Source organism: Myotis yumanensis, unplaced genomic scaffold (assembly GCF_028538775.1).
Source record: "Myotis yumanensis isolate MYYU_CA2020_CCGP unplaced genomic scaffold, mMyoYum1.0.hap1 SCAF_8, whole genome shotgun sequence".
Taxonomy (NCBI): Eukaryota; Metazoa; Chordata; class Mammalia; order Chiroptera; family Vespertilionidae; genus Myotis; species Myotis yumanensis.
In genome coordinates, this window is record NW_027223759.1 from 30,438,287 (window position 1) to 30,459,945 (window position 21,659).

Below are 21,659 nucleotides of genomic sequence, written 5' to 3' on the forward strand. Positions count from 1 at the left end.
GGAGCCATGGCCAAGGCGTCCTCACCACATGCACACATCTGCTGGCTGGTGTTGGCTGTCGGCTGGGGTCTCAGCAGACCCCTTGACTGGAACACCTACGTGGACTCCATGTGGCCTGGGCTTCCTCAGGGCCTGGTGGCTGGGTTTCCAGGATGAATGTCCCCAGAGAGAACCAATGGAAGCTGTGTCACCCTTTCTGACCCAGCCTCTGAAGTAACTCAGTGTCATTTCTGCTGCATTCTCTTCCTTAGAATTGAACTCCTATGTTCAGCCCACATTCAAGGAAGGGGAATTATATCTCACCTCCTGATGGGCAGGAGTGTCAAAGACTTTGCAGTCATATTCTAAAACCACCACCCCACCTCACGGGTCCCAGAGAACTGCCTCAGCCCTGCACTCAGGCTGCTCAGTCCCTGCTCAGATTAATTCTTTGGATGCCCTGGCACTAGGGGAGGGAGGTGGTGAGAAACTGCTCCCCGATTCCTGAGTTTCTCCAGCCCCTGACACCCCAGCATACCCTGCAGTATTTGAGGCTAGCTTTCTGCTGGGAACAGTTATGTCTCTGAAAAGTGGCCCAATTTTGCAGGCAAAATAAACATGGGAGGGGAGTGCAAATAGAAGAACCTGTATTTTTGTACAGATCTTTCATTTGAAATTTCAGCAAGGAGACCAGGGTTTTTTTGAGCCTTCTTTAATTTTATTTTAATTGAGTTTTCTTAGAATAGCCAAGCAAAATTGAGTCTGGCACAGTGTGTTCCTGTGGCCGAATACATCCCGAAATGCAGTATTGCCGTGCAGATTAGAGATTAGCTCTGTAGAGCATTTGCACCAGGGACAGGCCCAGGATCAAGACAGCCAGGGGTCACCTCTTTGTCCCCTCCTCCCAAAACTGTAGTTGCATTGACCTTAAGGCACAGACATGCCTCCAATTTAATTCTAGACTTAGGTGTGGGTTTTTGTGTGTGTGTGTGTGTTTTTAATCCTCACCCGGGGAGCGAGAGTATTTTTTCCATTGATTTTTAGAGAAAGTGGAAGGGAGGGGGACAGACAGAGAGAGAGAAACATATCAGTTGGTTGCCTCCCACTCAGTCCCAACTGGCTGGGGATTGAACCTGCAACTGAGGTACGTGCCCTTGACTGGAAATTGAATCCTCTACCTTTCGGTCCACAGCCGACATTCTAACCACCGAGCAACTCGGCCAGGGCAACAGTTCCATATTTTAAAATTATCATTTTGTCTTGAACAGCTAAGGGATCTCTAAAATGAAATCTCATCTACTCTTTTAAAAATTAAAAAAGCAGTGCTCTCAAATGAAGGAGGAATGTTAGCAAGGGGAAGCTCGACTGACCGTGGGGAGTCGCCACCGCTGTTGTTACTGTTTCATTGCTCAGGGAACAACAGAAAACTTTCTGTGCCCTTAACGGGCGTTCTTTCAGTGTGCTCAGCACTTGTTTAAAACTCAGAATGCAGCTCTTCGGACTTTTGAAATATGAAGAATCTCAATAAATTTCACAAGCATGGCTAAGCTAGTTTCATTAAAATAACATGGAATAAGACATCTCCATTAAAAGTTGAGCTCTCACATTGCAAGGCGCCTTGGCTTAGATTTCCTTGTCTCATAAAATGTTTGATGGGATAAAAGAGTCAAAATTCTGTTTAATGCTCAGAAGTGAAGTTGGTGTTTTGTGCTGCGACTCAAACAGCTTACAGTAATGTTCCGGTCCTGTTTGTCAGCAGCGAAGGTGTCTGCAAGGTGATGGCTCTGGACAGCAGGCTGTTTTGCTAAGTGGTGTGTTTGAAATGGTCATAAATGTGTCAGCCCAGCTGCCTGCTCTCCTTCCTGCAGGCTGCGGGCAGTTAGAGCTCTTTTCCGTCAGTGTACCACACTTTGAAGTTGTCACAAATTCCAGTTCTGGGTTTCTAAGGCAAAAGGTCCATAGTCTCTTACATTTACATTCCTTGTACAGTGGGTTTCGAGGGGAAGAGAACTTAGTGCGTCCCCTTTACAGAGGGACTACTTTGATGACATCGATGTTTGAGAGGTCGTTTGACCCAGCTAATGGGTTTCGGCACTTCATTCAGTATCTGCCACTTGGTATGTGATGAGAGAGTTCACACAGATACTCTCTAAACTTATTACTACAGAATGGGATGATCAGTATCCTGTAACATTTTCATTGTTGGAAGTTCCGGTTTATGTAATTTTGAATTTTGTACGTATGAAAAAGCTTTTCTAGTACTCAGTGTAGGGAGAAGGTAGTGACTCCCTCTCCCTAGTAATATTTAAGGAGAAGTTTGATAAATGACCTCCAGGGATTCCTCCACAAGTTCAAGTACTGAACGTAAGTTTGTGCTAGGTGGCCTTTCAAAGTTATCTTTCACTACTCAGATTTGATGGGTGCTAAAGAATGATAGTAATAATAATTGTTCATTATTATGTGATATTTCGGGTTTTAAGAGTTAAAATATTTTACTTCTGCACATCAATAAAAAGTAAAAGCTTTTGAAATACAGTTTGAACATGGGTGATCCTCATAGGTGTTTAAGACACAAGTTAGGAGGAACGGATAACAGGACAGTGGCTGGAATGTTAGCATGTGCCAGAGCCATGGGGGAGTTTGTTGACTGTATAGATACTCGGCCCCCACCCAGGAGCACAAAATCAGTCTCTGGAGGTGAGGCTTGAGCATCTTTATTTCTGTATGATTCTGATGTATTTCAAGTTTGCAGGCCACTGCTGTAGGGTGTAACCTTCTGCCACTTTTTCAAGTTATAGAAATACATTTAGAAAATATTTGGCCCTTCCCATGAAAGGAAATAATAATAACAGTTACCAGTTATTGATCATGTGCTATAGGCTAACATTGTGCTAGGCACTTTGAATGTATTTGTTCATCTAATCCTCATAATAACCTTTTGAGATGATTATCATTTCCCCCATTTTATAGCTTTAAGAAATGAGACCAGAGAAGTTAAATATCTTGCCTCAGTTTATCCAGCAGGAAAGTGATAGAGTAGGGATTTGAGCACTGGTCTTTATAATTTTAAAATCCCTCTCTGTATACATGAACTGTGTTCTAAAATAAATACTTTAAATATTACACAGAGGCTGGATTGGGACAATAGTGAGTTAACTTAGGTTTTTTCTATCCAAAATGTAGCATTCCAGGGAAAGAGAGGAGTGTGGTGGGACATAGGAGTGTGGGCACTGCTGAAGAGTCGTTTGTTCCAACTGTGCCCAGGGTGGCATGGCCAGCAAGTACTGCCCATGAGGAGGACTTGGGGTGATTCTAAGAAGGAAGCCTAGAACCTTCCGAGTCTGCCTGCTCTTAGTGAGTGGTTTATGCTTTAAGAAACTGGCACAGCCCTAACTGGTTTGGCTCAGCGGATAGAGCGTCAGCCTGCGGACTGAAGGGTCCAGGTTCGATTCCAGTCAAGGGCATGTACCTTGGTTGCGGGCACATCCCCAGCAGGGAGTGTGCAGGAGGCAGCTGATTGATGTTTCTCTCATTGATGTTTCTAACTCTATCCCAGTGATGGCAAACCTTTTGAGCTCAGCGTGTCAGCATTTTGAAAAATCCTAACTTAACTCTGGTGCCGTGTCACATATAGAAATTTTTTGATATTTGCAACCATAATGAAACAAAGATTTATATTTTTTGATATTTACTTTATATATTTAAATGCCATTTAACAAAGAAAAATCAACCAAAAAAATGAGTTCGTGTGTCACATCTGACACGCGTGTCATAGGTTCGCCATCACTGCTCTATCCCTTTCCCTTCCTCTCTGTAAAAAATCAATAAAATATATTTAAGAAAAAAAAAGAAAAGAAACTGGCACAATGAACCCTGGCTGGTGTTGGTTGGAGCATTGTCCCGTACACTGAAAAAGGTCAAGGGTTCGATTCCCGGTCAGGGCACATACCTAGGTTGCGAGTTCGATTTCTGGTCATTGTACATGTGTGAGGCAGTCAGTCAATGTCTCTCTCTTACATAGTTGTTTCTCTCTCCCTCTCCTTCATCTCTCTCTCTAAATTCAATAAAAACATACACTTGGATGAGGATTTAAAAAGCAAAACAAAAAAGTGGCAGAATGAGCACCTGGAATCTTCTAGATTCTAGTTTTCTTCAGCATCAGTCAAGCAGCTCTAACCTTTACTTAAAATGAAGAACTGCCCTGCGGTTATGAATTGTCCCGCAAACAACCTCACAGAGAAAAAGACACAAGTTTGGTTCAACCATTTTGCAAGCTGACTGTAGAATGAAATGTTGAATTTGTTTCTTGTATATAAAGAGAAGAACTAAAAGAAATTGTGTGGGGTTCGGTCCAGGAGAAAGATTTTGTTAGGAAAACCAGAGATGATTTAGGTGAACTACCAGAGACAAAAAATAAAAAATCAGTGATTGCAAAGCACTTTGTTACTAAATGTGGCATGAAATAGAAGTGTTAGAAAAATAGTGTGAAGTTCATTGTTATAGCAAAATATGATAGTGGGCATGGTATTCCCTTGAGAGAAATGTTTTTTATTTTGCAGGGGTTTTTAATTTTTTTTTGTTTTATTTTGTTTTAATATACATATAAATGTCTTCCTAGAAATGTTGCAGCAGCTCCACCAGCAGCTGCTAGAAGCTGAGCGTAGGTCAATGACATACCTGAAACGGTACAATAAGATCCAGGCGGACTACCACAACCTCATCGGAGTCACGGCAGAGCTGGTGGATTCTCTGGAGGCCACGGTCAGTGGCAAGATGGTAAGGAAGATCCCCAGCGGTTCATGTCTTTTCAACATAAAGATGTACGGGCACGAACCATGTTGATACGCGATTCCTGGCCACTCCCAGACACGACCTTGCCTCTCTGTTTCACAAAGCCGAAGTGTACTCAGGAGACCAAGCTGACGTGCTGTGCTGTTTATCATGCTGCTTGCAGCATTTTATACATTTTTCCTGAGACGTTATTGCCCATGTCTTTATTTCTCTACCTGATTCTTAATATCAGTACAGAATAAAATGGCAACAGAAGAAGATTATGTAGTGGCATAAAAATAAGAGGGCGGTGCCCTTCTAGTAGCTAGGAAATGTATAGATTTTCACATGTTGATTTTGGATCCAGTTATCTTTTCTGAACTCTGTTAATCTGATAGATTTTTTGATTGATTCTCCTGTGTTCTAGATTAGTAGTCATATCATCTTCAAATAATATTTTTGTTTTGCTTTTTTCATTATATATCCTGTGTCCTTCTTAGCATATTATGGCTAAGACTGTGGGACATTTTAAATAATGTGATCATGGGTATCTTTGTCTATTCCTGATTTTAATGGGAGTAACTCTAGTGTTGTACTTAATAAAACTTAGCATAATAAAATCTCTTTGTGGAAATAAAACATTTTTAAATGGATGTAATTGGAGGTTCAATTTTAAGAAATAATGTAGACAGAGTCCTTGTACAGTTTCCCCAATTGTAACGTTTTGAAAAAGTATAACACAGTGTCTCAACTAAGGTGTTAGCACTGATACAATCCATTGCTCTCATTCTGATTGCCCCAGTTTTACTTAACAGTCCATGCTTTTTTCAATATTTATATACATGTTTTACAAAAATGGACTCTAGTTCACATAGTTTTCTAATCCTCCTTAATATTCAGTCATGTGTTCATGACGTCATAAAATATTCTTCACAGTGCCTCCCCTCTGGTGGCTAGGCTATTCGACATTTAGGTTGTTTCCAGGTTTTTGCTTTTATAAATTATAAGTATAGTGGGAGATATCCTTGAGGATGAGCCTGCGTTGCATTTTTTTAAAGTTGATTTACTAGGTTGAAACCGATGCTAAGGTCCTTCAAGGAGGCCGTGGTAATCTGATTCCACTGAGACAGTTCATTCTCTTATACCCTTGTCAACCTTGGGCATTATCAATAAAATTTTTATATTTTGTAAATTTGATCCATGAGAAATAGCATCTCAGGATTTAAATATGCATTACATTGATGACACATGAAATTAAACATTTTTTTCTTCAGTTTTTTTTTTTTAATTTCAAGAAAAACGATTTTAAATATGATAATCTTACATGCAATAAACCTTAATATTTTAAGAAAAATGATCTTAAATATAATAATGTTACTTGCAGTAAACATTAATATTTCAAGACAAAAGATTTTAAATATGATAATGTTACATGCAGTAAACACCAATTATTCAGGAAAAATGATCAATCTCTATGTGATCTCCACCTTTGGCCTTTGGATATCAGGATCCTCTCCTGTGAGTTTTCCATTGATTATTCAGGAAGCCTTTCTGTATTTCAGTTGTAATTCCAGCTTGTTCCTGGGAGCATGTCCATGCAGCATCCTCCTACTCCGCTGTCATTTTTAATCTCGAAATTAAACATTTTTATATACTTTAAAAAAATATATACTTTGAAAAAATATACTGTTCTTGCCCTTGCTGGTTTGGCTCAGTGGACAGAGAGTCCACTGAATTTGGCACAATTCAGCCCGCCGTCTGAAGGGTCCCGGGTTCGATTCTGGTTAAGGGCACATGCCTGGGTTGTGGCCTCGGCCCCCAGTAGGGGGCGTGCAGGAGGTAGCCAATCAATGTTGCTCTCTCATTGATGTTTCTGCCTCATCGATGTTTCTATCTCTCCCTCTCCCTCCCTCTCTCTGAAGTCAATAAAAACGTATATTTTTAAACAAGCAGGAAACAGTATCAGGAGTAAGGGGTTGATCCAAAGTCTCTAAGCCACAGAAAACTCTAGAAACCTAGAACTGAAAAGTGTGCCATGTTTTTGACATTTAGAAGGACATTGGTGGTGCTTTAACTACTGAGAGCTCCTGAGTTAAAGCAAAATTTCTTCTCTGGCCCTTAAAGAAGCTCGCAAGAGACAGCTGTGACTGCCTGGCCGCCTCCGCTGTCTCTGGGTGGGTCTCATCCTTTCACCAGCCAAACTCATGTCTCTTTGCAGATCACTCCTGAGTACCTGCAGAGCGTCTGCATCCGCCTCTTCAGTAACCAGATGCGGCAGAGCCTGGCCCACAGCGTGGACTTCACGAGGCCTGGGACGGTGAGGCTCTGTGCCCCTGATCTGCACCCCCCCCCCCTAAAATATTGTAACTAGTCCCACCGGCATGGCTCCGTGGTTGAGCATCAACCTATGAACCAGGAGGTCATGGTTCAATTCCTGGTCAAGGGCATATGCCCGGTTGCAGGCTTGATCCTTAGTGTGGGGGGGTTGGGGGGTGCAGGAGGCAGCTGATCAATGATTTTCTCTCATCATTGATGTTTCTATCTCTCCCTCTCCCTTCCTCTCTGAAATCAATAAAAAATATATTAAAAAGATAATGTAGCTAAAAAACTGAAAGAGCAGGAGAAAATAACATTCAGAGGCTGCACCTCAGCTGACGTTGGGGTCTGTAAATGCCCGGGAGGAGGAGAAGGCTGTTTTAAAGAAGTGAGCAGTTGGAAGACGGCCCCCTGGGGAGAGGCGTGTTCTGCTCTGCCCAGTGGCGCTGCTTGTGGGTGCCGAGCGCGGTACCAATGAGGGGAAAATATTGCAAGTTGTATGACCTAGAACAGGAGTTTTCTTTTTAACATTTTACTTGGAATAATTGCCAACACAGAAAAGTTGCAAAAATTGCACAAAGGGCACTTTGTGTAGCCTTCGCTGGCAGTTTATCCATTGGTTTGTTTACTTTCTGTCTCTACATAATCTGTTTTCGGAACCATTTGAGGACAAATTGCATGTACCATGGCCCTAATTCCTAAATTCTTGAGTGCAGAGTATATTTCTTACTAGGGATACTGTCCTGTATAACATGTGATTATAAACTTCAGTAAATTTAATATTGATTCAGTATTCTTCTCTAATCTGTGCATTTTCTAGTAGTGTGAGCTGAGCCATTCATGTTCGATTGGAAGTCCAGGGCCATGCATTGCTGCCACATCTCTTAGCCTTCTTTACTCTGAATGTTTCCGCGGTCTTTTTTGACTTTCATGAAATTGAGATTTTAGAAGAATATAGTCCTTTCCCCTTTTGAAAATAGAACCTTTCTCCTTTTGTGTTTGATGTTTCCTCTTGATTAGGTTTGGATTTGCATCCCACGCCAAGTACTACATAGGTGCCGTCGTGTCCTTCTTAGGCGGCTCATGTGGAGACCTCTGCTGTTGAGTTGGGTCCTAACCGGAGGAGCAAGTCCTCTAGTATCTCCCGGGGAAGTTTTCAAAGTTCATGAACCCAGGTCCCTGGAGCTCACACCACCCTGCTGCCTGTCCAGGGGCTGAGTGGGTGCAGCCAGGTGCATTGGATTAGGAAGGAGGTGCCAGGGGATCTTGAGGCACCCCCAAGGGTCAGAGCCGTGACTTTTAATTAAGGGTTTGCCCATTAGTATTGGGTTCTTTATAAACATACTAGGGCCTTTTGTAGTATTAAAAAAATAATTTATTCCCACCTTGCTGGTGCAATGGTTAGAGCATTGGCCCACGTAATGAAGGGTAACAGGCTCAATTCCCAGCCCCGGACTGGTTGCATGTGGGAGGCAACCAATCGATGTCTCTCTCTCACATTGATGTTTCTCTCCCTCTATCCTTCCCTTCTACTATCTAATAAGCAATGGAAAAAATATCCCCTGGTGAGGATTAATAACAACAAAAATAATAATAATGATAATAAATTATTCTCGGAGGGGAGGTGGGGGAAGGTGGGTGGGAACTAATCAACCAAAGAACTTGTATGCATATATGCATAACCCATGGACACAGACAATAGGGTGGTGAAGGCCTGGGGTGGGGGCAGGGGCCAGCTGGAAGATATCAATGGGGGAAAAAAGGGGACATATGTAATACTTTCAACAATAAAGATTTAGCCCTAGCCGGTTTGGCTCAGTGGATAGAGCGTTGGCCTGCGGACTGAAAAGTCCTAGGTTCGATTCCGGTCAAGGGCACATGCCCGGGTTGTGGGCTCAATCCCCAGTAGGGGGCGTGCAGGAGGCAGCTGATCAATGATTCTCGCTCATCATTGATGCTTCTATCTCTCTCTCCCTATCCCTTCCTCTCTGAAATTAATAAAAATATATTTTAAAGAAAACAATAAAGATTAAAAAAAATAATAAAATAAATGTAAAAAAACAAAGATGAAAAAGAAGGACATTTGTAATACTTTCCACAAAAAAATAATAATCTAATATCTATGTATGGTGTCAGATGGGTACAAGATTCATTGGGATAATCACTTAGTAAGTTATATAATTACAGGAGTGTACACCTGAAACTAATATTATATGTCAACTATAATTGAAAAATGAAAAATGATTTATTTATTTTTAAATATATATTTCTTTATTGATTTTAGAGAGAAAGGGAGAAGGGGAGAGAGAGATAAACATCAATGATGAGAATCATTGATTGGCTGCCTCCAGCAGGTCCCCTACTGGGGATTGAACCCACAGTCCAGGCATGTGCCCTTGGCCGGAATCGAACCTGGGACTCTTCAGTCCACAGGCCAACGCTCTATCCACTGAGCCAAACCAGCTAGGGCTGAAAAATGATTTAAAATAATAATAATAATAAAGTATTCCCTACCTCATTCTCAAGTAGGTTTGAAGCAGCTTATTATTATAACATTAAAAAACACAAATATGATGCCGAAACCGGTTTGGCTCAGTGAATAGAGCGTCGGCCTGCGGACTGAAGGGTCCCAGGTTCGATTCCGGTCAAGGGCATGTACCTGGGTTGCGGGCACATCCCCAGTAGGAGATGTGCAGGAGGCAGCTGGTCGATGTTTCTCTCTCATCGATGTTTCTAGCTCTCTATCTCTCTCTCCCTTCCTCTCTGTAAAAAATCAATAAAATATATTTAAAAAACAAACAAACAAAAAACACAAATATGAGACATGAAAAAACAGAAAATGAAAGTAAAGAAGTTGTGGTTAAAACTCATAGGAACAGAAAGTAGACTGGTGGTTTCCTGGGCTGAGGGGTGGGGACAATGGGAGCTGTTGGTCAAAGGGTAAAACCTCTGTTTATAAGATGTGTAAGTCCTGGGGCTCTAACGTACAGCATGGTGACTATGGTTAGCAGTACTGTATTATATGCTTGAAAGTTGCTGAGAGAGATCTTAAATGTTCTCACCACAAGAAATAAAAGGTACCTGTGTGAGGTGATGGACGTGTTAATTAATCGTATGGTGGTAATCATTTCACAATGTAGACATGTATCAGATCATCACACTGTACACCTGAAACTGACAGTGTTATACGTCGGTATCTCAATAATGCTGGGGGGAAAATAAATTGTGGGTAAAGGAAAATAAAGGTAGGAATAATAAAAGTAAGCCAGGGCTACGCTAGTACAAAAATACATGTCATAAGTTGCTGTACATCTGGAGAGAGGCATATTTGGCTCTCAGGGCTTGTGCAAAAGGGGACATGTGAGCAGTTATGTGATTTACTTATAATGAAGAGAAAATATTTTAATATTTATTATCTACTGTTTGCTGCATCTAAGCAGCCTAGAAAGCACAACAGTAGCGTGAACACAGCCACAAGTTCCCAAATGGACCATTTCAGCATCACTGAAGTTCCTAGGTGCCCTGTAGACGGTGAACTTCTTCCAAGTAGGTGTGTTACTGTTGTAATTTAAAGACATTTTAAAGAGAAGACAGGAGGTCGAACAAATGGCTGTTCTGGTGCTGAGACGTGAGGGTCATTCCTCTTGTGGATCTTCATAGAAAGGACATGGTAACGTGGTGAAGAGCAGTGTCCTTGACCATGTCCCCCGGGCGCTTGGGGAAGTGGCGCCTCACATAGACACATGGTGTTCGGAGCTGCAGATCTGTGCCTCACATGGACACGTGGTGTTCAGAGCTGCAGATCTGTGACTCACATGGACACGTGGTGTTCAGAGCTGCAGATCTGTGCCTCACATGGACACGTGGTGTTCAGAGCTGCAGATCTGTGCTTCACAGGGACACATGGTGTTCGGAGCTGCAGATCTGTGACTCACATGGACACGTGGTGTTCAGAGCTGCAGATCTGTGCCTCACATGGACACGTGGTGTTCAGAGCTGCAGATCTGTGCTTCACAGGGACACATGGTGTTCGGAGCTGCAGATCTGTGCCTCACATGGACACGTGGTGTTCAGAGCTGCAGATCTGTGACTCACATGGACACATGGTGTTCAGAGCTGCAGATCTGTGCTTCAGGCTGTGGCCACGGGATTTGTGCACGCACTAGGCTTAGAGAGTGGCCAGTTTTTAAATGTCAGTAAAGCACACAGAGATCTCCAGGTTTCAGGAAAGGGGCCCTCCAGGACGAGGGGCTTCAAGCCACATCCCCGAGGCCGGCCGGGTGGGCTTCAGTGCACACGTACGGTGAAGTCAGTGTGGAGCAGTGTGTTTACCAAGAGGGATGGCTGCTTAGCAGTATTGAGCCTAGCAGGTCTGTGTCCGACAGGACCACTCCTTTCTTCCCTGCCTTCCATTTATTCATTAATTCCAGGTTTGTGGTATAGAATCCCATCCTATCTCGCATATGCAGGAATGCCGTATTTCCATTTTCTGGTGGTGGAGTGCGTGATACACCAGCTTGTTTAAAACTGCTGTCATGTTAATAAGGAGCAGTTTAAAGGGAGAGGGGCACAGCATAACTGTCACTTTATCCCGTTAGAAGCTAACACCATGTGTCCAGACCTAGTCCTGCCCTCCTTCCTGTTAGGAGCCACGAAGGCACAGAGCCACAGCCTGAGAAGCCCAGGGAGAGAGGAAGAGCTGTTTACCTAGGCTCATAGCCGTTTTCATTTTACTGAGCCACTCACTTAGGAACAGGCAATAAAAGCTGCAAACAATCTTTTACTGTTCCTCGTAGATTTATCTGCAAGATAAAAAGTGGATATGAGTCACGGTAAGAGTGTCAGAGGACATAGTAGTTGATTGGGCGTGGCTGAAGTTGTCACACAGCAGATTTACAGTGTGTGAAGAGAACTCAGGGAGCAGTTTAGATGTGATGTCTAGTGACTGAACTGACAGGATTTAGGATGAAGGAGAAGGTTGCTTTTTATTTAAAGGGAATAAATTCTACTCTAGGTCCAAATAGTTTCATCAATTTCAAGACCAGTAGGCGGGCACAGACCAGCCTTTTTTATACCGTGTCTTGGTCAGCATCTCCTTGGGTGCAGGGGCGACCTTGAGTGTTCCGCTTCAGTGCGCTCTGAAAAGGGGCTTGGCTGGGCCCATCAGAAAACTGCTAGGCTCTATCAAGTTCAGTGCATTTGGTACCGGCTTCTGAATCCGGCTTCTACAACCTCGTTCACTGCTGAAAATTCAAAAGGGCTCAGAAAATAGTACCTTCCCCACTGAGCTCCGCACCAATTGAAAAATAGGACAAAAGAGTCAGGAGAAAGTAGCCAAAAATATCTTTGTCAATACTTATAAAAGTTATATTGGATAATATGGATTTTATTGGTAGGCAGGTGGGTTTCCCTTTTTAAAAAATATATATTTTTATTGATTTCAAAGAGGAAAGAAGAGGGGGAGAGAGATAGAAACATCAGTGATGTGAAAAAATCATCGATTGGCTGCCTCCTGCACACCCCCACTGGGGATGGAGCCCACAACCCGGGCATGTGCCTTTGACTGGAATCGAACCTGGGACCCTTCAGTCCGCAGGCTGACGATCTATCCACTGAGCCAAACTGGCCAGGGTTCCTTTTTTTAATTAAAAATTATGACATTTTATTCAAGGGTCTTAGGATTTGTAAATTGAAAAAATAACTAGGGACTACCCAGTGTGTTCCAAAGAAGAAAGAAAAGTTGAGAGTTTTAAAAAGCACACATTTGAGAAGTCAGTCCTGCATTCTTAGCCCACTGATTGGTTATCTTGAGAGACACATACATCTCCAGCACATGAACATTCCTTATAAAGTTCTTCAGAGGTTTATCTTTGGAATTTAGGTAAATCCAGGAAACTGATGGTTCCCTACTTTTGAACCCTGGATTTAAAGAAATGTACCCACCTAGTCATGCACAGCTCTGGCCAAGCCTCTTACTACCACCACCACCACCACCACCGGGAGCAGAGCTGCCCTGTGCTCTCTGAGCAGGCTCATTGCCCAGAATGAGGGGGTCGGGCAGGCAGGGTGAGGCTCACACCGGAGGAGGCCCTATGGAGGAAATGCACGAGTGGGAAGAAATGTGTTTCCATTCCGCCGAGTTCATGCCCAGCTGACTGTGTTCAGAAGTTTGTTCATGGTATCCGAGCTGGCAGGCAGCTCCAGGTGCCCCCAGAAGGACTGATAAGGACGGGGTTGATTTTTTTGAGACCAGGCCTCTCCCAGTGCGACCGCCTGTCACTGCCCTGACCTCAGGCTGGTCATTTGGTCATCCTTACCGATCATCTGAGATCGGCCAGTGACAGGAGTAAGAGGGAAACTTCTTCCTCAGGACACAGTCTCCGTTTTCTGAGATGACACAAGTAATACCTGAATATGTGTCCGCTGGAAAATATAACAGTGTAGTAGTAAATGGAGCAACACACAAACCGCTTCCCTTCCTCACACTCACCCCATCTCACCCTCCTCCCTCAGTAACCCTGTGGACCTCGTTTCATCTGCATCCTTCCAGGCCTTTAGAAATTACATATAATTAAGGTTTTATTGCACATAGCGTTCTGCAGCTGTCTCTTACCGGTGCCTTTTAAATCTTCCATTTCTTCTTAGCGTGTTTGCATTTCCCTTGCCTCCTAGAGTTTTAACTGGGAACAGTATAGCACATGTAACCATTATTCTAGCGGACGTTTAGGCAGCTTTGTAATTGTTTGCTGTTCCTAGTGATGCAACGTGCACCTTTGTATGCTGCAAAAGCATAGGAGAGCGTCTTGCTCTGTCCTTCTCTTATTAGCCCCCTATTCGCACTGGGCAAGCTTGAATGCAGAAACAGTCTGAAGGTGAAAATCTGAGCTTAGCCCCCTGGGTGAATCCCACCGAATGGCACTTCTGGGTTTGTGGGTTCATTGGATGGGGGAGTTTCCATTTTAATGCATCGGGGGGAAAGGGCCCATTTGGGAATTAACTCTTCCTTTCTTCAACAACTGCAGGTAGACCTCACTGGAAATACAAGTTAAGATACTTCCAGGTGTGATAGCATTAAATACATTAAAGGCCCAGTGCATGGGAATCTTAGAAGGCATCTACTTCCGCGATAATCACCTTTGTTAGCAATAAATCCCAGCAGGGGCTGGAGGAGGTGGGGGCGGCCTCTTCCAGGACAGCCTGGAGCGGTTGTTCAGGATTCTTCCTGAAGCTTCCGTTGTGGGGACCAAGACTTTGGATTGAAGGCCAACATCTTCAGTCCTTGGATTCTCCCTTATGTGGCTTTCCTAAGTCTTAGCCAGGTGCCTGCCCACTGCCCACATCACCACTGCATTTTGAGGCAGTGTTTCTGGGCCCGAGCTCTGTATGTCAACGAGGGTTGCACACCTGGCTCCCTGTCCCTGCTACACCTCATACACCACGCTGTCCCCTACCTGTACTGACCTTGGTGACCTGAGGACTTGAACACCTTTGATCTCAACCAGGTGGTAGGATGTAATTGGCAGAGGGCGACTGTGCCATTAGCTCAGCCCTTTCCCCGATCTCCAAGCCCAGACTCTGTGCGTTCTCCCCGTGATTGACAGGCACGGCACATTGTCTCCGTCTAAATCCGAGCTCATCTTTTTCTTCAAACAAGTGGTGTCTCCCCACTGTGTTTCCTGTCCTGTGAATGATACTCCGGGAACCCCTGGGAATCATTCGAGGCCCTTCCCATCAGGTCCAAAATGCTCCGCATGGAGTCCACGGCCTTCCCTCATCTGATGCCCACCTGGCCCTCCAGGCTCAGCTCAGGTCCAGAAACTGCATGAGCTCCAGCACCCCAGCCCCGGCACTTCCCGTGCGCGGGTGTTGCTGCATCTTGCTCTGTCTTTCTCTTGTTAGCCCCCTGTTTGCACCTTGCCCGCAGGTCCCTGAAGCAGGTGCCCTCCATGAGCCCGAGAGGTTCCTGCCCGAGAAGCTTCTGTGGAGCTTGGGAGCACATTTGGACGCTCACCCACTCTCCACCTACTTAGCTCCATTTCAAATCTCATTAGCAGTTTTCTGTGCCAGCCGCCCCTCCTGCATGAACAACCCTGCATTTCGTGTTGGGCGAGTCCCCCTTCTCATTACAGTGTTGGCGTAGCAACCTCCCTTCCCCACGGGGTGGGATGTTCCTCTGGTTCTCCGCTTCCTTCCATTGCTCTTCAGTCCCAGCCCCATGGCTAAGGCAGCTTCCTCATGTGTCCCCCTGTGATCTTTAGCCTCCCCTAAGTAAACATTCCCCTTGAGGCACTTGCCAGGTGACCTGCCTTTGCTGTTCCCCTGCTGTCTTTTAATTAAAAAATAAAATAAAATAAATCAAGGGTTAAAAAAATATAAAACATATGTAATCATGAGCCATTTAAAAGCAGGGTGTGGTGACTCCCAGGTGGGAACCTGCCTGCTTTGTAAATCCTGCGGCGAAGCAACAGATAAACCAGTGGAGAAACCAGTCCAGGTTTCTGGAGTGCCCACTGCGGAAGTCAGTCTCTGTTCATTCACTCACCCAGCACATGTCGGTTGAGTGCCTGTTTGTCCAAGCACCGTTCCAGGTGCTGGGGACACGAGGGTGCTGAACCTCTAGCTGCTGTAGGACCAGTGTCCACGGAAAGAGAAAGACACAGGAGTGATTGCAAGATAATCACAGGTCCACATGAGAAGCGTGGATGGCGACCATTTGACATCAGGGGCCCACAGACGGCTGAGGTTTCCTCTCTGTGCCTCTACATTTTTTCCCTGGAGTCCTTTAAAACCTATTGCAAACATATCATTTCACCTGCAGAGAATTCAGTGTCTTTCTCCAACAGAGAAGGGCTTTAAAAAACAAGCCAGAGTATGACCACAATGTCTGATACAGTAAGCACCAGTTCCCTAGCATTGGGTAATACCAGTGCAGTCTGTGTTCCATTCTCCCAAAATGCCTTTTCCATTTGGTTTAAGTCGGTTCATACAAGTGCCACCCACAGCACTGGTTATTTCTATGTTAGTGTATGTTTAGCATAGCATTGCCTGTAGTGGCCAAAAGGGAGGGGGGACACGCAGTGTGAATGCCCATAAAGCGGGCAATGATTTGGATTACAGGGGAGTGGGATGGGAGGGGATTATTTATTTTTTTCTACAAACACCTCTATATTTCTATAAACACTTCTATAGTGTTTGACTTGGTACGAAGTGCAATGTGTTCTTTTTATATTCAAAGATAACATTTTAATAAAGAAGAAAACAGGGTAATGAAATGACTTTTATGGCTTCGTGCTCTCTGCTGTCTTGGACCTGGCAGCTTTTGTGCCCCGGGGAGTTTGGTCAGGAGAACCCACCTGGTATTTTTATAGATTGTTCCTGGGAGTGGAGTAGCCCCAAACCAAGGGGTAGGTGGCTTGGGAAATGCATTAGTAGTGTATTGATTAACGTTGACTTGGGCGAACTTTTAAAACATACATGATTATGGTTGGAGAATCCTGGTAGACCAGGAACTTTGCAGATCTGTAGATCTTGTGCTGTTACAGTAATTTGGGGTCAATGCTCGGCCATCAGTGTGTAACACGGTCTGTTCTTTTCTGTTCCCTCGCCCCACCCTCCCAGGCTTCAACCATGTTAAGAGCCTCCTTGGCACCCATGTGAGTAATTGCTCTTAGAAATTGTTATTGTGGAACATGTGTGGGTAAAACGGGAATTCAAAGTAACTTTAATAAATGCTCATCTGAACCTGTGGAGAGTAAAGGAAATACCAGTAATTATAAGTAATAGTGTTAAGCCAGAAGTGTCATTTAATGTTAATTGTATTTATTTTGGTGAGGTAACCTTAAATGGAAAAGCTTGTTGAATAGTTTCTGTAATGTTCTCTAGAAATCGATTTAATTTACTGTCACAAGGCAGTCAACAGAGTGTTACAATGTCTAAATTTTATGTTCTGTGTGGAGGGGCCACAGGATAGCTTTGTGTGAGCCTGAGCGTTTCTATCCAAATCTATTGTGTTGTCACCGCGGGGGGTGTCTGACGCACGGGGCCTTCACCAGGCATGTGTGTTGAACATCATCCCCTTTGCCCTCTTCTTTCTCTTTGAACTTGTGTTGCTGAGTAGGAAATTGAAGGATGTCCCACTGCTGCCCTCCTTGGATTATGAGAAACTGAAGAGGGATTTGATTGTGGGGAGCGACCGCTTGAAAGCTTTCTTGCTGCAGGCTCTGCGCTGGGTACGTACCTCTCCCGCGAAGCTGAGAAAAAGTCTGTGCTGGTTTGCTGGGCTGCTACCTTGCTCGCATCTTTTAACCCATCTACTAAAGATCTTCCTTTTTGCTGCCTGCTGACACCGAGCTAAAGTGAAGCAGCTTCTGAAGATAGCCTGGCCTCTCTTTAAAACGCCTACATTGGCCTCGCTGTGGCCATTGCCTTCCCGAGGCCGTTTCACACAAGCAGTTTCTAGGCCCAGGGGACTTCCTGTCACCCGGCCCTTTCCTGGTCGAGTCACACTGACAGCTGGTGGGGTCGGCGTGTCCGAGCACCGCCTGGTTCGCACAGTGCATGTCCACGAAGCCCCCGGTGTCCACCAGCCACACGAGCAGGCCTCAGGGTGAGAACTGCTACCATGTCTGTAAGGGAAAATAGAGTCTAACTTGTTGCTTCTCTCCCCCCTCTTCACGCCGATCATGGGTAAGGCAGGGGTCCTCAAGCTCTTTGCTCTCAGACCCCTTTACTCTCTCAGAAATTACGCAGGACCCCAAGGAGCTTTAGTTTACGGGAATTTTTTTTTTATATATTTTATTGATTTTTTACAGAGAGGAAGGGAGAGAGATAGAGAGTTAGAAACATCGATGAGAGAGAAACATCGACCAGCCGCCTCCCGCACATCTCCCACTGGGGATGTGCCCGCAACCCAGGTACATGCCCTTGACCGGAATCGAACCCGGGACCCTCCAGTCCGCAGGCCGACGCTCCATCCACTGAGCCAAACCGGTCCTGGCAAGTTTACGGGAATTTTATCTGCTAATATTTACAGTGTTAGAAATTAAAACTGGGAAAATTATAAAATGTATATTTATCAATTTATTTAAGATGAACAATGATAAACCCAGAATCTAGCAACTTATTTAAAAAAATATATCTTCCAAAGCAAAAAAAAAAACAATTAGAAGAGCAGCATTGTTGTATATTCTTGCGGATTTCTTTTATGTCTGGCTTCGTGGACACAGATTCTCATATGTGCTCCTGCGTTCGATTTGTCACAGCCACACTTCACATAGCCTCGGAGAGACTGAGTGAAAAGTCACAGCATCATGCTTAGCAGTATTTTGAAAACAATGGTGACCGTGTAGACTCCCCAGAAGGGCTTCGGAACCCTGGGTTCCCCAGACTACACTTTGAGAACTGTTCTAAGCCAACACTGGTTAGCTCCTGAACTGGACGACGCATTCTAACTCACCTGGAATAAGTCAGACTCCTTCACGGACCCCCGAGTTTCAGGGTGCCTCGGCGTCAGTGTGCCTTTGCGCAGTTTCCCCATCTGGATAGAGAAAGGTCTCCTCTCTTGCGCGTCCGAGGCCTGCGTGCTTCCTGGGACAAGGTCAGGAGCGCTCCGAGGCCCCGGAGCAGCAGGAAGAGCCCTGGGTCAGTCGCGATGTCTGCTCGGGTGTTGCGGCAGCGGACCAGATGGGTGTGGCGGCATGAGTCCTCTCTGGTGGCCATCCCTGCCCCGATGTTTGCCTCTCCGCTCAGGCAGCAAACTCATCTTGTCTTTGGCTCTTCCGATCAGTCGGTGCTTCTGAGCCTCTTGGTGAGACAGGATGTTCCAGAAAAAATAAACAGGTGTCTTGTCTTATAGTTTTGCCTGTGCCCCCCTCCAGCATCTCCACTCCAGCCCCGTGCCCCTCACCCCCACCCAGTGCCCCAGGCCTGACCTCAGTGAACTGGGCAGAAGGGACACGCCTGGCACCACCTCCTTTAATCTAGTCCTCTCTCCAGTAGGGCCTCCCTCCTTGGCTATGGTGGTCCCGTCTGTCAGCCACACCGGCCTCCGCCTTTCAGTTCTGGGGGCCCTGCGGCTCTTACTGACCTCCCCCCGCCCCCGCCTTGTCCTTTACACGGCAGCTTGTCCTCAGCCAGAGCAGGGCCTGCCGTCTCAGGGATCTTCATCTAGAAAGATTTTCCTGCAAAAATAAGGGCGTTTGCTCACGTTAGTCATGTGGTTTTCTTATATCTTAACTCATGCTGGTCCACGCCTGTGTGCACAAGCACACACCATTTCCCACACTCCCCGTGCTCCATTTTCCTTCTAGCCCTACGGGCAGTAAGGAAATTCTAACTTAAAACAGCACAACTTAGGCCAGCGGTTCTCAACCTGTGGGTCACGACCCCTTTGGCGGTCGAATGACCCTTTCACAGGGGTCGCCTAAGACCATCCTGCATATCAGATATTTACATTACGATTCATAACAGTAGCAACATTACAGTTATGAAGTAGCAACGAAAATAATTTTATGGTTGGGTCACAACATGAGGAACTGTATTTAAAGGACCAGAAGGTTGAGAACCACTGACTTAGGCTTTTCAGACTCTACAAAATTCTACCCAGCCACCCCTACACACACACACACACACACACACACACACACACACCAAGTATTGCTGTGTCAATCCCAATAGGATAAAACCTATTTTGTTGGCATGGTGTTCATTCTGAGCCCTCTACAACTTCCCCTGTGCCCGCCCCTGTACTTCCCCACCACCCTGAGCTGGCCCACACTCTCCCCACCACACTCACATCCCCTGTGCTGGCTGACAGTCTGCTCACCCTTCAGAGGCCAACTCTTGAGCCCCTTCCTACAAAAAAGCAAAAAAACCCTCTCCAGGCGTTGGTGAGCTCTCCCTTATCTGTGCGTGCACAATCCAGGCATTCTCCACTTCCCTGAAAATGTCATATGTGTAGGTCAACTCCTACACCCCCCATATCATCCGCTTAAAAGTACATCATAATTTCTTACCAGTGGATAGGTTGGCTCTTTACCTGGCTCTGCAGGATGATACTTACTCTGTTTAGTTAGATGTTTAGTTGCTGGGGCTGCTGTTTAAAACATACCCGCTCTGCGGACGTTCCTCCACAGTCAGAAGTGTTACTTTTGCTTTTCTTTGTTCCAGCGCTTGACCACATCCCATCCCGGGGAGCAGAGGGAGACCGTGCTGCAGGCCTACATCAGCAACGACCTCTTGGACTGCCAGGGCCACAGCCAGGTAGGTGAGCGATGGGCCGGGGCCCAGCAGGGCCTTCGTTCCTCGGGATTGGTCCTAGCAGCTGGGGAGACGTCCAGTTCTGCATGTTTTCACCCTGGTGACTGTATGTCAGCCTCAGCTCCGTAGCTCTGCTCTTCTCCCTGGGTGTCGGCCCTCTCTTCACGTCCGATAAAGAGTCCCTAACAAGTTAGAACTGCTGGGTTCAACTCTGGAGCTCTGTTCTGCCATTTTTCCTTTTCTCAAATTCCCAAGTCTTTCCCTCACCCTAGTTCAGTGATGGTGAACCTATGACACGCGTGTCAGAGGTGACACGCGAACTCATTTTTTTGGTTGATTTTTCTTTGTTAAATGGCATTTAAATATATAAAATGAATATCAAAAATATAAGTCTTTGTTTTACTATGGTGGCAAATATCAAAAAATTTCTATATGTGACACGGCACCAGAGTTAAGTTAGGGTTTTTCAAAATGCTGGCACGCCGAGCTCAAAAGGTTCGCCATCACTGCCCTAGTTTATCTTGAGTCCTGAAAATTCAGCATGACTTAAGACCGGCAAGGTAGGTAAGCAAATTCAGTGTTTCTTCTTTCTTTCTTTTTTATTTTGGAGGATATGTTTTTATTGATTTTTTTACAGAGAGAGGAAGGGTGAGGAAGAGAGAGAAACATAATGTGAGAGAGAAACATAGATCGGTTGCCTTTTGTACGTGCCCCAACCAGGGATTGAACCTGCTACCTAGGTATGTGCCCTGACCAGGACTCAAACTCGCAGCCTTTTGGTGTATGGGATAACGCTCCAACTAACGGAGCCACCGGCCAGGGTGCAAATTCAGTGTTTTTTCACCTGGGCCTGCCCTAAAATGTGTCCAGCACCGTATTTGTATGTAGGTCTGGGCCAGCTTGTTCTAGTGGGAAAATGTCGGACCTGGAGTGAGATGAGCCAGTTGCAGACCTCTGCCCCACCCCGTTACATACCTTTCATGCGGTGTACTTCGGTTCACTGGGGCGCTCGGCGAGCCCTTTCAGTCTGACCGCTTCAGTTCTGGGAACTTTCCTGACTTACTTTGTAGGTGAGTCCCTTTGTTTTCTCTGTCTCTCTCTGTGTGGCGGACCTCCTCTTGAACTGGTTCTCTAATTTTCTTATCTTCTCTCTCATATTTTCCTTTTTTTTTTTTTAACTCCACTTTCTGGGAGATTTTTTCATCTTTATTTTCCAACCATTCTGTTGAGTTTTTCATTTTCTTTTTTATAGCATTCTGTTGTTTCGTAGATACAATTGGCTTCCGATATCTCTAAGTATTATTAGTGACATCTTTTTGTTTATTTTTAGTTTTCTT

At 45.1% G+C, this 21,659-nt stretch overlaps 1 protein-coding gene across 2 annotated transcripts in view; it reads left to right on the forward strand.

Moving 5' to 3' along the window:
• ARMC9 (armadillo repeat containing 9) overlaps positions 1-21,659 on the forward strand; it is a 104,563-nt gene that overhangs the window by 16,812 nt on the left and 66,092 nt on the right. For both annotated transcript variants that reach the window (XM_070422378.1, XM_070422379.1), the window contains exons 8-12: positions 4,598-4,755; positions 6,968-7,066; positions 16,684-16,718; positions 17,183-17,294; positions 20,233-20,325. In XM_070422378.1, the coding sequence (XP_070278479.1) occupies positions 4,598-4,755; positions 6,968-7,066; positions 16,684-16,718; positions 17,183-17,294; positions 20,233-20,325 (497 nt within the window). The remainder of the gene's footprint in view (positions 1-4,597; positions 4,756-6,967; positions 7,067-16,683; positions 16,719-17,182; positions 17,295-20,232; positions 20,326-21,659) is intronic.